The sequence below is a fragment of the Rhineura floridana genome, chromosome 18 (assembly GCF_030035675.1).
Source record: "Rhineura floridana isolate rRhiFlo1 chromosome 18, rRhiFlo1.hap2, whole genome shotgun sequence".
NCBI lineage: Eukaryota > Metazoa > Chordata > Lepidosauria > Squamata > Rhineuridae > Rhineura > Rhineura floridana.
The window spans coordinates 27,012,386-27,026,503 of NC_084497.1; the positions used below are offsets into that span (position 1 = coordinate 27,012,386).

The 14,118-nt window shown below is 45.1% G+C and overlaps 1 protein-coding gene across 16 annotated transcripts in view; it reads left to right on the top strand.

Annotated features, from left to right (window-relative positions):
* LOC133372935 (histone-lysine N-methyltransferase PRDM16-like) overlaps nucleotides 1–14,118 on the top strand; it is a 545,545-nt gene that overhangs the window by 193,678 nt on the left and 337,749 nt on the right. For all 16 annotated transcript variants that reach the window (XM_061602158.1, XM_061602152.1, XM_061602153.1 and 13 more), the window contains one exon: nucleotides 2,955–3,304. In XM_061602158.1, the coding sequence (XP_061458142.1) occupies nucleotides 2,978–3,304 (327 nt within the window). In that variant the 5' untranslated portion in view covers nucleotides 2,955–2,977. The remainder of the gene's footprint in view (nucleotides 1–2,954; nucleotides 3,305–14,118) is intronic.

Sequence of the window (14,118 nt, forward strand, 5' to 3'; positions counted from 1 at the left end):
CCATTTAAGTGTCGTAATTTGCAGCCTGCTAAAATAATCACACTAATTTCCTAATTGTTATTGGGGGTGGGGTGGGGTGGAGAAACAACTTTGCTAGATTAATGGTATTTAGCGTGCCTGCATATGTTTGAAAAAGTAACAATAGAGGACCCAATGCAAGGTTCATTCCTGCAAGGAGCTGAGCTTCTTCCATCTCTGGTGCAGTCCCCTTGCAACCGAGGGTGCCATGCTCCCTCCTGTTTGGACACATTGTTGGTTCCTTGATGTGGTCACCGACTCTGACTAATTCAGCTAATTGTTCCCCCTTGCAATTTTACCTTTGTTCTGCATATGTCCTTTTAAAATGTTTTCTGGGGGTGTTCTCTCTCTCTCTCTCTCTCTCTCTCTCTGCTCCCAAACAACGTAAGAACTTCAGTGCATGAAGGAAACAGTTGTGCTTCAGTTGCTGCTTTTGTGAGCGGAAGGCACAAATCAGTCGAAGAGAAAGAAAAGACACCCCCACCCACTTGAAGGCTAATAATTACTCTTCTGAATGCTCCTAAATTAAATAAGTGTTTTATCCACATGACTTTTAAAGGTTTGGTTGGGTGGTGTGTGTGTGTTTTCGTCCTTCGGAGAGAATAGATCCGAAATAGTTCCTGAAGGGCTCTGTTTGTAAGCGGATTATGAATCTATTTTTTTGCAACCGCTAACCATGTGACATATTTTCACCACCCTGCCATAGCCCAGTATTCAGTCTCAGGAGAACTTTCTTCCTGATGTGGAAGGTTGTTTTTGTATATATATAAAAAAAGCATAATATATACACTGCAGTAGAGTGAAGAGCTTAACTTTTTAAAAAAAGTCTGGGCTTGAATTGTGTGTGATCCATAGCTTTCAGCTAGAGATGGAGAAGAAATTCTATTCGGTTTGGATATACAGGCGAACCTACCTAGTCTGCACTTTCCGAAACAATATGCGAGCCGAAACCCAGCCATCCTTCAAAATTTGCCCTTCTCCAAATTTTACACTGCAGTTCTCTGCCCAAGTAATGTATACAAAAAATGCATCTATTAGGGCACATATTGATGCATATATTACTGGAAATAAGATATAAAAGTGCATGATATTAGGGGAAATTGCTTTGCAAAAATTGCATTAAAAAGGTGTCTATTAGGAGAAATTTGTACTGTGAAATACTGATGAATTGTCGCAAGGAGCGGAGAGAAACTGATGTGCTCACCTCTCTCTACATTTCAGCAAAGTTGCGCATATGCCGGCAATGGTGTCGTGTTCAAGGAGAAACCATTCTCTGGGGTTAGCCAAGCAGTGCATAAAGTGAAAGGCATAGTTTCAATGGCACGTTGGCCGCTCACCTCCTTTTGAGTAACTCACTGAACCAAATCCAGACCTGGATTTTGACTGGCGGCTCTGGCTAAACTTGAACTGCAGGTGGCATGGTTATATTCCAGGAACATGGCAGGACTACAAAACTGGAAGGGGTGTGTGTGTGTTTGGAACCACTTTCCCTGGTGAAGGAATATGTGCTTTGTTTTTCTAATGAACTTGCAAAGTTTAGATACGTGGTGCGCAGAAATTGCCCCTCTTGCCAAACAAATAAACAAAACATCCTTACAGAATTGCTAGGATCAGATGTACGCATCTTGGCCTATAAAGCTAAGATATGCACGGTTTTTGTTGTGTTTTGCTAAAATGCACGGGGGGGGAAGGAGGGAACTAACAGAAGCAGAACTCTGTCCTCATGTGTCCCCTTGCTCAAGTTTATTCCCAGCCCAGCTTGGTGATGCCAGGGATTGAATGAGGGACCCTCTGCATGTCAAGCTGGTGATCTGCCATTGAGCTGTGACTTCCCAGTTTTGCTGTGATGTTAAGGACAAGCCAGGCATCCCCTTCAAAGCTGTCAGGGGTTGTTGTTGTATGTGGGGTAGGGATGGAAAGATTTGCCAGTTTTGGTTCTCTCCATTTCTCATTTATTTTATTAATCTTAAATTTAGTTCTCCACATTTCTGAAGCAATTTGTGAGTTTTTAAAATAAACTGGATGCAGTTTTGACTAATGTGCAAATTTTTGCAAGCAATTCCTCCTAATATCATGCATTTCTGTATGTTATTTTTTTCTTATACACACTTCCCCCCTAATATATGCGTCTTTGTAAAATTGGATTAGAGAACTGCATCACAACATTTGTACAAGTGCAAATACTGAAAAATGGCTGTGGTTCAATTCTCATATTGTTTCAGAAACTGCAAATTTGATAGATTTGGCTTTAAATGTGGAGTGAATCAAATTTTTCACCCTATCCCTAATGAACCTTCAAGTAGTAGGTTCCATGGAGTAAGCATCACTGTTTCTGAGGGCAATCTCACTGCTCTAGCACCAAGGAAGTGCTCAGCACTGCTCCTCAAGGATGTAGTCATCAAGGTTGCATGGCATCATAGACACATTACTTTTTTGGGAGCAGGGTCCCAGCCAGGTCCCTGTGTATGAACCAGTCAGCATGAAAGGAGAGTGTGTTAGCCACTGAGAGGAGTCCTTGTCCTCTTCTGCTGACTGAGGTGAGTCAGCAGTGAGAAGACTCTTGTCAGTGGCTAACACACCACTTTCCCTTTCATGCCAATTGGCTCCTGGGGACGTATGTTGTATTGGAGTATGGACTTGCAAGATGACATGGTTGTGAGGAAGGTGTGGCATGACTATCATGAAAGGAACCTTTACTTACTTACTTACTTACTTATTACATTTATACCCTGCCTTTCTTTTCTTGATAGAAACCCAAGGCGGCTTCCATATGGTTCCCAGGAGGTCTCCCATCCAGGCACTGACCAGACCTGACCCTTCTTAGCTTCAGCAGGGTGCTGGCCTCATGTGCCTTCAGACCATACTGGTTTTGTTTGCCTGAGAGAAGTGGAACTTGCTGCTCATGCTTTTCCACTCTTTTGTGATTTTTTTTAAAGGTGATAACGAGGTTGTGAATAACATGTATGAAACCGAGGCAGACCTCCTAGCAGGCGAGAGTGCAGAGGAGGAAACTGAGGACAGCATCATGTCCCCGATCCCAGTTGGACCTCCATCCCCCTTCCCTGCAGGCGAGAACTTCAACCCCAAGGAAGGCTCTCCGTACGAAGCGCCTGTCTACATCCCCGACGACATCCCAATCCCGCCCGATTTTGAGCTGAGGGAGTCTTCCATTCCGGGGGCAGGACTGGGCATCTGGACCAAAAAGAAGATTGAAATTGGGGAAAGATTTGGGCCTTACATGACCTTTCCAAGGACGACACTGAAGGAAGCAAACTTTGGATGGGAGGTAAGATGGTTGATGATTTATTTGGCTTTGGAGATACAAGGAAGGCAAGGTGAGCCTTTACCCTTGAATGGACTTCAAGACTGGAAAAGACGGGAGGATGTGTCTTTGCTGATTTTACGTTTTCATGGTTATTCTGGAATATGATTTTTATAATGCTCAATTTGTTTGTGCCTGCATCCTTGATGGTGGGTCTGCGGTGACACGAATGGGGACAACTCTGGTAGATGCACACTCAGCTCCACCTCTGGCTTCCCCTTCTGAGCTGTGGGTGGATCTGCCACAGGAGGCCAGTCTGTGTGCAGATCAGCCACACAGGCAGGGCGTTGAAAGGGGCCGACAGTTCAACCTGGTAACCTATGGGCAGACTACTTGGCTGCTCCCCAACATCCTCATCTGCCGTACCTAGACCTCTGGGCCCCTCCCCTGGATCCCAGGCCTCTTCCTCCTCAGACCAGTCCTGCCAAGAGTTCTCCATGGGTCTCATGACATTATGTTTATTTATTGTTATTAATTATTCAGTTTTAATCATACCCCCACACACAATAAACACTTTCCTGGTTTGTAGGAAGCTTTACAGCCATCTGTTACGGGGTCCATTTCCTCATAAGATCAAAAGCTGGAGAGAGATGGTATCTTTTGTGGGCTTTGTGGAAAATTAAGATGGCAGCTGTTCAGCACTGACTGGGATGCTGGTTGAAAAGAAAGATCCAGGGCAGGGGTCAGTGATTGGACTTGGTGGGGTTCTGGGACTAAAGCAAATGTCTGATAGTGCCAATGTCCATGTGCTGGGCCATTGTGAACACCACCACCACCACCACCGCTAAATTTGTATGTCACCTTTTCTCCAAGGAGCTCAAGGGGGCTTACATGGTTCTCCTCCTCCCTATTTAATGCTCACAACAATCCTGTGAGGTAGGTTAGGCTGAGAGACCATGATTGGCCCAAGGTCCCCCAGGGAGCTTTGTGGCTGAGTGGAGATTTGAACCCTGGTCTTCCAAGTCCTAATCTAATACTCTAACCCAGCTTTTCCCAACCTTTGGGTCCACATATGTTGCTGGACTACAATTTCCATCATTGCTGACCATTGGTTATGTTGGCTGGGGCTGATGGGAGTTGTAGTCCAACAACATCTGGGGACCCAAAGGTTGGGAAAGGCTGCTCTAACCACTACACCATGCTGGCAGGAGGACTGAGCAAAACTTGGAAATTGAGCAAGCTTTTTCTCATTTTTTTTCATAGTCCTAGAATTTGAATTCGCTTGGTGCAGAATATGTGTGGGGTTTTTTTTAAAGTGCATAGCATGCAGTGCTCACAGATTGAGTTATATGTCCAGTTCCTCAATGAAAACCTTTCAAAACCTTCATTTAGTTTCTTGAACTTACTGCCAAACATCTCTAGTCAAGAATCAAGATTGAAAGTCCTGTGCCCCCACTCCTTCCCCACAAAACATAAACGCTACGGGCAATTTTCTCTACCTTCAATGGAAAACCTGGGATCAGGACAGCAACACACTTTCTAGGAAATATTTTTGAGTGCTCCTCTTTTTTATTTTTATTTTTTTGAGGCAATAAACGGAACGGCTAGTATTTTTCTTCCTGTTCTGGGTGAGATTCAAGGCAAACACATGATGTAGCCACTTGACAGGTTATGTTTGGTTCCCAGTAAACCTGTCGGAAAGGCGCTGCTGGTTTTAGGAACCTCTTCTCTCAACAGACGGGGAAGCCATCCAAAAGCGAAACTGACTGGGACCTGTGTTAATCTTTTTAAAAAAACATATAGCAAGGCCTATGCCTTGTCACTGAGGTGACGCCTCTGTACTCTGGTTGATCTGCAGGGATCCTGGCTAGGTATGGGAAACAACCACTTGCTGACCCCCAAATTTTGACGGGCTCCTTGGGTGTTCCTAGCAAGCTCATCTTAAAGACAAGGGTGGGTAACCTGCGGCTTTCCAGACATGGTTGGACCCCATCCCCCGTCAACCTCAGCCAGTACAGCCGATGGTCAGGTAGGATGGGAATTCTGGTCTAGCAACACCGGGGGGGGCGCAGGTTGCCTACCCCTAGTTTAAAGTTTTCAGCTGGAGCACTCTTGCAAGTCAGCTCCTTCTTACTTCTTCGGCTTCCTTCTCCTTCCTGCTAGGTCCTCACCTCCACCCTCCCCTAGGCAGGAAGGAACTCTTTCCTTGGTGAAGGGAGAGAACGGACAGCAGGGTAGACAGCACCATGGAGCCCAGGAGACACCTCCCCATGGCTGGTGAGCTCCACAGTCCCTGGATGCACATCAGGGCTGGCGCTAGGCATGACTGGGCCCTTGGGCAGCAGCTTGCCCTGGGCGCACGGCTCCTGCCTGTTTCACCTACCTCTCTCTTGTCTCCTGTTGCTGCACACACTGCGTGCACAGGACTGTCATCAACCAAGATGGCAGCAGATACTTCTCTGAAGGGCTGGTGTACCCACCGCCAACTTGGTTGATGGCAGGCATGTGCACATGCCCAAGATGGTGGTGGGAACATCAGCCCTTTAGAGAAACCTCTGCTTCTGGAGCAAGCGAACGGGTGGGTGGCCTGAAAGCTCCCTCTCTGTGATCCACAGCAGGGGAGTGCTACGCCCCACCCTAATGAGGGGCCCTTCAGGGGCTCCTGTGGACTGCGGGGCCCTCAGCCAGGGCCTGACCTGGCTGCCCTTTGGTGCCGGCCTTGATGCACATATCTGTGAAGGTGGGGTGAAAGTCCTGGTTTGAGACCCTGCAAGCTCAAAAGGAGGGTTGTTCCCACATTGAATGGGGTTGCCTCTACACTGAGCATGGGTGCTCACATTTTCAAGCACCTCTGCTTTGAAGATCGATTCCACATATCTGTCCCTCGCTGCCACTGGTGGTGTCTGTGTATAGGCCAGTTGATCATTGGATAAATACGTTCCTAGCTGCCACTGATGGTGCCTCTCCATATACTGGGTAATCTGCAAGGATTGATACGTTCCTAGCTTCCACTGGAAGGTACTTTTCTCCTAACCTGAGGGTTGTTATAAAAGCATATGGATGGAAACCAGATCCTCCCACTTGCTGGGCCGTTAGGCTTGCATTCCTGCTGCTGCAATAAATTTACATTTCCTCCTTCCTTGCACCCAGACAGCTCTCATTTTCTGGATGTGGCAAAACGTGATGCTTTCCATGGGGAACTGATTCCAAAAGAGTGACCTTGTTAGGGAGGTGCCATAGAAAAGCAATGAGACCTGTGGCACGTTAACATCTAACTGATTTATTGTAGAGCTGAGTGTCAGATGCATGAAGTGGCTCTGGGGGGTTTACACATCCTGAATGGGATGCATAAATAGTTTACTTTGGACGCTTCCAGAGTCATGTGGCTGGAGCTTGGAGAAGGATTGGCCAGCCTATTCTAGGGCTGCTGTGCCACTAACTGAGGAATGCATGGCCAGGAGAAAGCGGGCAGAGAAAAACATTTCTCCCCCTCTCATAACACTAGAACCCATGGCCATTCAAGGAAGCCGATTGTTGGACGATTCAGGACAGACAAAAGAAAGGACTTCTTCATGCAACACGTAGTTCAGCTCTGAAATTTGCTCCCGCAAGAGTCAGTGATGGCCACCACTTTGGATGGCTTTAAAAGAGGATTAGACAAATTCATGGAGAAAAAGGCTCTCAGTGGCTACCAGCCATGATGGCTATGTTCTGCCTCCACGGTCGGAGGCACTATGCATCTGAACATTTGTTGCTAAGAATTGCAGGTGAGGAAAGTGTTGTTGCAATCATTGGGACATCTGGTTGGCCACTGTGAGAACAGGTTGCTGGATGAGATGGGCCTTGGCCTGACCCAGCAGGACCTTTTTAATGTTCCTGTGTTCACAGTAGACAGTACCAAGTGGTGGCCACTAACCTGGATGGCTTTAAAAGAGGGTTCAACAAATTCATGGAGGATATGGCTATCAGTGGCTGCTAGCTATAATGGCTATGCTATACTTCCACTGTTAGAGGCAGTTTGTCTCTGAATACCACTTGCGGGAATCTTGTGAGAAGAGTTGTTGTGCTCACGTCCTGCTTATGAGCTTCCCATAGGCATCTGGTTGGTCACTGCAAAAACAGGATGTTAGGCTATATGGTCAAGGATTATCAATATCTCGGCACAGTCCTTAACCAAAATGGCGACAATAGTCAAGAAATCAGAAGAAGGCTAGGGCTGGGGAGGGCAGCTGTGAAAGAACTAGAAAAGGTCCTCAAATGCAAAGATGCATCACTGAACACTAAAGTCAGGATCATTCAGACCATGGTATTCCTGATCTGTATTTATGGATGTGAAAGTTGGACAGTGAAAAAAGCGGATAAGAGAAAAATCAACTCATTTGTAATGTGGTGTTGGAGGAGAGCTTTGTGCATACCATGGACCCCGAAAAAGACAAATAATTGGGTGTTAGAACAAATCAAACCAGAACTACCACTAGAAGCTAAAATGATGAAACTGAGGTTATCATACATTGGACACATCATGAGAAGACATGATTTACTAGGAAAGACAATAATGCTGGGAAAAACAGAAGGGAATAGAAAAAGAGGAAGACCAAACAAGAGATGGATGGATTCCATAAAGGAAGCCACAGACCTGAACTTACAAGTTCTGAACAGAGTGATTTACAACAGATGCTCTTGGAGGTTGCTGATTCATAGGGTCGCCATAAGTCAAAATCGACTTGAAGGCACATAACAACAGACTATATGGGTCGTTGGCCTAATCCAGCTGCAGCACTCTTCTGTTCTGTCTTCTTATGAATTGGACTGGGTTTCTGGTGCTAAACTAGGGGCTGGAGCTGTGGAATGCAGGACAGGGCCCTTGCAGATGCCTCTCTAAAGCCCAATTCACCGGAAGAGTTAAGGGTGCTTTCTGCATCACCATGCTTGCCCAATGGCCAAGAGAGAGGCTGGGTGAACGAGTGCTTGCATTCAGGCCACACCCTTCAGGTGGAGGGACGGGTCCAAGAGAGTTGGAGCAAGATGCTAACTTGGAGCTCTCCATGGTTCTGAAACTGCTGGCCGGCTGTGTCGCTTTGCCCTGGGAGTGACTGCTCTGGATGGATCAGAACATGGAATGCCAACCTAGATGAATGTTTGTTGGACTGAGCAAAGCAGTCCTTCTGTTCTCTGGTTTTGAAGGGTTCCCTACCAAACCCATGCTCTTCTCAGGTAATGGATACGCAGAACAATTTTGTCCCTCCTGTACAGAATCATACAGGTTTCACTGAATGACAAAACAGTCAATACCCTGGTTCTATTCCCTGCTCACGCACCACTAGTGCCATTCATTGATTAATACATTACTCAGCTCAGCCCTCCAATTTCTTAACTTCAGGGATGGGGAACCTGTGGCCCTCCAGATGTTGCTGGGACTCCACCTCCCATCTGACCATTGGCCATCCTGGCTGGGGTTGATGCGAGTTGGAACCTGAGTGCATCTGGAGGGCCACAGGTTCCCACCAGTACTTTAAACAGATGGCAGGTTAAATGAGCCAAATCCTCAGTTTTGCATGCCACTGCTAACCATCCCACTATCTGCCAGCAAAGGATGGCTTCTCTTCAGATTGCCCACCCCATTACCAGCAGGAAGCCAACAGGACTGGAAAAACCAACAATGCACACAATGTGCCACAGCCATATCGTGTATTATTTTATTTATTTCATGTATTCATATACCACTGAATGGTTAAAACAGTCTCTCAGCGGTTTACAAAATAACAAATGCAATTATAAGTATGTGACAAGCAATGGAGCATAGCATCCACAGCATAGCACAATGCAATGTGATGTAAAACAAAAGTACACCACAGCGCAACAAAAGAATAAAATCCTCCCCGGAGCAAAAACATAGCATCACATTTTGAGACGACTTGAGAGTCAGGGATCCCTTCCCTGTTTGGCCTCCCTCTTGCCAAGGCCTATCCTGACTCACAAAATGCAATAGCCACCCCATGAAGACATACACATCACACCCAAATTCTGGCTCCTTGCAGGGGAGTCCCGTATGTCAGCCCTGAGTGAATGGAGGAATAAGCATGATAAAATAAATAATTTTTAAATTGCATTTTAAATTGTTTTTAAGAGATGTATTTTAAATTGTATTTGTTTTTAGTTATTGTAAACCGCCCAGAGAGCTTCGGCTATGGGGCGGTATACAAGTTTAATAAATAAAAATTAAATAAATAAATAAACCAACCAAAACTCTCTCACCCCACCCTGGAAAAGACAGGGGAACAGGAGCCTTTGCCAAATCTCTTCAACAGATCCCCCCCCTGCATTTTAACAAAGATGCCTCAGATGTTCCTCCTGCCCTGGGTTGAATCTCATAACTTACAGAATGTTTGATTAGCACCACCTTCCAAAGTTGCTTGCGGAAAAACCCTTTCCCTCACCTTCTCTGAAATATCAGGCCCTTCCAAGGAGGGTGTGGACACATACATTAAATATATATATATATATATATATATATATATATATTACGAGCAGTATGGAAACACCTTATGGAATGAAAGAAAACTTTCCTTGAGGAGCATAATACGTCAGTTATGTGGGAGAGCGCTGGTTAGCCGCTCGACAGAAGCAACTTCTTCAGGCTGCACGTAGAATTCCTTTAGGAACTTACTATAACTGTAGTCCAGCCTCCCTCAGTGTTGAGTGCTTTGTCAGACTACATCTCCCATCACTCCTGAACATTGTCTGCACTGACTGGGGATGATGGGGAATTTGGTGCAACAAAGCATTCAACAGTGAAGAAGGCTGGACTACATTTATAGTACATTTCTAAAGGAATTCTAGGTACGTCCCAAAGAAGTTGCTTCTGTATTAGGCTGCTTGAGGCTGCCTGGGGTTTCACGTGGAATCTGATAGCCTCTACATGCTTTAAAAGTTCTCCTTGAAATTGCTGGATGCCACCCAGGTTGAGATGGGAGGTTTCTATGGGTTGAATCTAAGTCTAGCCCTACTCAGAGTAGACCCGGTGAAAGCGGTGGGTGTTAATTGCATTTCTATCCAACTCTCCCTCACGAAGGAGCCCTGGATTGCAAACACATCAGCAAAACAATTTAACAACAACAACAAAAGCATTCTAAAAATGTGTCAGTAGTGTCAGTTAGGGATGGGGTTCTCTGCCTAGTTCTGATCCACTTGTATTCCAATAGTCCGTTATTCAATCCTGATCCACCTTTTTTCTTTTTTTTGTTGTTGTTCCTGCTTGCTTTCGCACTTGCCAATTCTATTTGCTGGGTTGTGGGATTATTTGGAGGTTTAAAAAATACGTAATTTTTAACATAAAGGCTTATGTAAATCCATGGAAGTTAATGGATAATAGTGATTGCAATTACAAAGATAATTAAGTAAAATGGGGGGGGATTTGGAAAAGAAGCTGTGCCGATTAGAGCCATGACCCACCGCAAGAAATCAGTGCTGGTCTGAAAAGACAGCAGACTATCAGATTCAGTCAAAATCTGGTACTAAGTCCAATTTAGTGGATATTCTTCCCCATCCCTTGTGTCAATGCTGCCCTTGTGGAACTCAGCAGGGAGGAGGATAAAGAGAAAACTAGCATTAGTTGGCTTCATCTGTCATTGGTTCTGGCTCTGCCTACAAGCAGGGTCCCCTGCCTTCTGCCCACCAGTTGCAATGGGCACCAGCCACCACTGTGATAACCCCTCCTCAACTTATCTGCATGGATCAGATGAGATGAAGGCTGCACCTCTGTGTGTGTTACTCTTTATTCCAGCCTCTTGGCTTGTTCTCTAGTCCTGCCTGTCTGTTCTGTCCTTGGATCTCGGTTGCCCTTCAGTCCTGAGTCCCAGTTCCCAGCTTCTGACTTGCTCCAGACTCCTTCCCACGGCCCAACCCTGGCAGATACTTCTAAAAATGTAAACTATTAAACTCTCCCTGATGAACGTTAAGGCAAAAAATAGTATCAAATTGTGCACTCGCGTTTCTAACATCTCTGGGGTGGATCCAGACTAGGTTCCAACTAGGTTATACTCAAGAGTTAGACCCATTGAAATGGGGGGAACTAAGTTGGGCTGCAATGCAGTACATGCTTACCTGGGAGTAAGCCCCATTGAACCCAATGGAACTTACTTCTGAGTAGGCATATATTGGATTGCAGCCTTGGTCATGTCTGTTAACTTCATTGTGTCTTCTCTGTGTAGGACTAGCATTGGAATACAACCGTAGGTTAGCTGAACTCTGAAAAAAATAGAACTGAATTCAAGGCTAATTTGTCCTGTTGGTTTCAATGGGACCTAAGTTCAACTAAATTAGTCTCAATCTAACCCCCTAAATCCAACTATCTGTAATTGTATATATATGCTTTTCAGTGGAATGTTCCAAAGAGGCTTACAAACAATAAAATAACGGGCTTAATCCTATTCAGAGTAGACCCATTGAAATTAATGGACATGACTACCTTAGCCTTATTACATTCAATGGTCTACTCTGAGTAGAACTAGCATTAATACTACCACATATATATATGTCTTAGAAAAAGAGGAAGGCTAAACAAGAGATGGATTGATTCCATAAAGGAAGCCACAGATGTGAACTTATAAGATGTGAACAGGGTGGTCCATGACAGATGCTGTTGGAGGTTGCTGATTCACAGGGTTGCCATAAGTCGCAATCGACTTGAAGGCACATAGCAACAACATGTTGTTGTTATGTGCCTTCAAGTTGATTATGACTTATGGCGACCCTATGAATCTTTTTTGGATATATTCATAGGTTTTTCATGGTAAGAGGTATTCAGAGGTGGTTTCCCATCGCCTTCCTCTAAGCCTACGGTGCCTGGTATTCCCAAGCAGTCTCCCATCCAAGTACTAACCAGGCCTGACCCTGCATACTAACCAGGCCTGACCCTGCTTAGCCTCCAGGATCAGACAAGATTGGGCATGTTCAGGAAGCCACAGACCTGAACTTACAAGATCTGAACAGGGTAGTTTACAACAGATGGTATGGGAGGTTGCTGATTCACAGGGTCACCATAAGTTGTAATTAAAGTCACATAACATCATCATCATCATTCATATTCCACCCTTCCTCCTGAAGGAGGCCTGGGTAGCAAACAGATCAACAAAACAGTCCAAAACATCCTGGAAACACAGTTAAAAGCATAGCTTTATCCAGTGATCTCCTGGATAAACAGGAATGGATGGAGGACAGAGTGTGCAGAGTGTGTGCATGAAAACATACATAGGTGAGATTTACATCAGTTGCTCCATCAGCTTTTGCCTCTGACCATGCCCACCACAGGCATGTAGCTCCTGGAAGGTTGTACAAAAAGGAATGTGGCCCTTGGGTTGAAAAAGATTCCCCACCACTGGTGTAGATGTACCTTTGATCCAGCAGGTTTCTTTCTATGCTTTTAGACTGAATTCATTTCTATGCTCTTAGGCTGAATTGGACAATTCATCGAAGATAAGGCTATTAATGACTACTAGCCATGATGGCTGTGCTCTGCCATCATCGTCAGACGCAATATGCTTCTGAAAACCAGTTGTGGTAGCTGCAGGAGGAGAGAATGCTCTTGCACTCAGGTCCTGCTTGTGGGCTTCCCATGGTCATCTGGTTAGTCACTGTGAGAACAGGATGCAGGACTAGATGGGCCACTGGCCTGATCCAGTAGGCTCTTCTTATGTTCTTATGAATTGGCAGGTTGTCCAGAGTAAGCCAGTTTGCATATATGGGCATGGTCCAGCCCAAACCAAGTGCAGCCCCCTTTGATTTTAAAGGAGAAAAGTTCGTAATGACTATCTCAGCAAGGATCTCATCCCTGCTCCCTGTTTACACTCCTCTGCCACAGCAAATACATGTGGCTTTGCATCAAGAATGCAAAGTCACAGGTGTTTTATTTATTTATTTATTGCATTTATACCCCACCTTTCTTTTCATGATAGTAACTCAAGACGGCTTACATATTGTTCCCAGGCGGTCTCCCATCCAGGCACTGACCAGACCTGACCCTGCTTAGCTTCAGCAGGGAGCTGGCCTCATGTGCCTTCAGACCATCGCCTGGGACCACTGTTTTCAGCATTCCTCTATTGCCCTTAAGCAGAGCTTGAAAAAGTTACTTTTTTGAACTACAACTCCTATCAGCCCAATCCAGTGGCCATGCTGGCTGGGGCTGATGGGAATTGTAGTTCAAAAAAGTAACTTTTCCAAGCTCTGCCCTTAAGTCTTGGAAGTTCCACAAAAACCATCAAGAGCCTTTATTACTTCTCCATAACCTTGTGGCAAACTTTTGTCCTTCTGTTCTTCTGATACCAGACTTTGTTTATGTTCACCTTCCCAGTAATGTTCCATATCTGCTGAATGCCAGGCTTGGTACAGGGCATTTCTATAATCTGTTTTATATGTTGTTGACTTTGCGATATTATTAATTTTGTGGGGGGGTTTGCAGTGTACGTGAGAGAAAACACTCTCTCCTTGGGGCTCCTCGCATTTCGTCAAAGCTCCTTTGTTTCCTCAACTACTTCAGAAAGCAACAAATCTTTGTCTCCTAATGCAAACAATTCTGACCCACACCCAAATTTTCCTTTGGACTCCAGATAGTAATCACTTTCTTCATTTCTTCCAGCTCCCATTCTCCCTATTAGATAAATGAAACTTGCAGCAATCATTAACAAGGCTGTACCAGATATTCACCAGGTTTTGATAAATATGATTAATTTTAGTTGAGGCCAGCAATTTGGTTCATTTGTTGCTTTCCTGAACATATTCACCCTTTAAAAACTTTGGGCGCTTCCCTCCTGATGCTGGTGCTGTTGGTGCTTCCTCTTCAT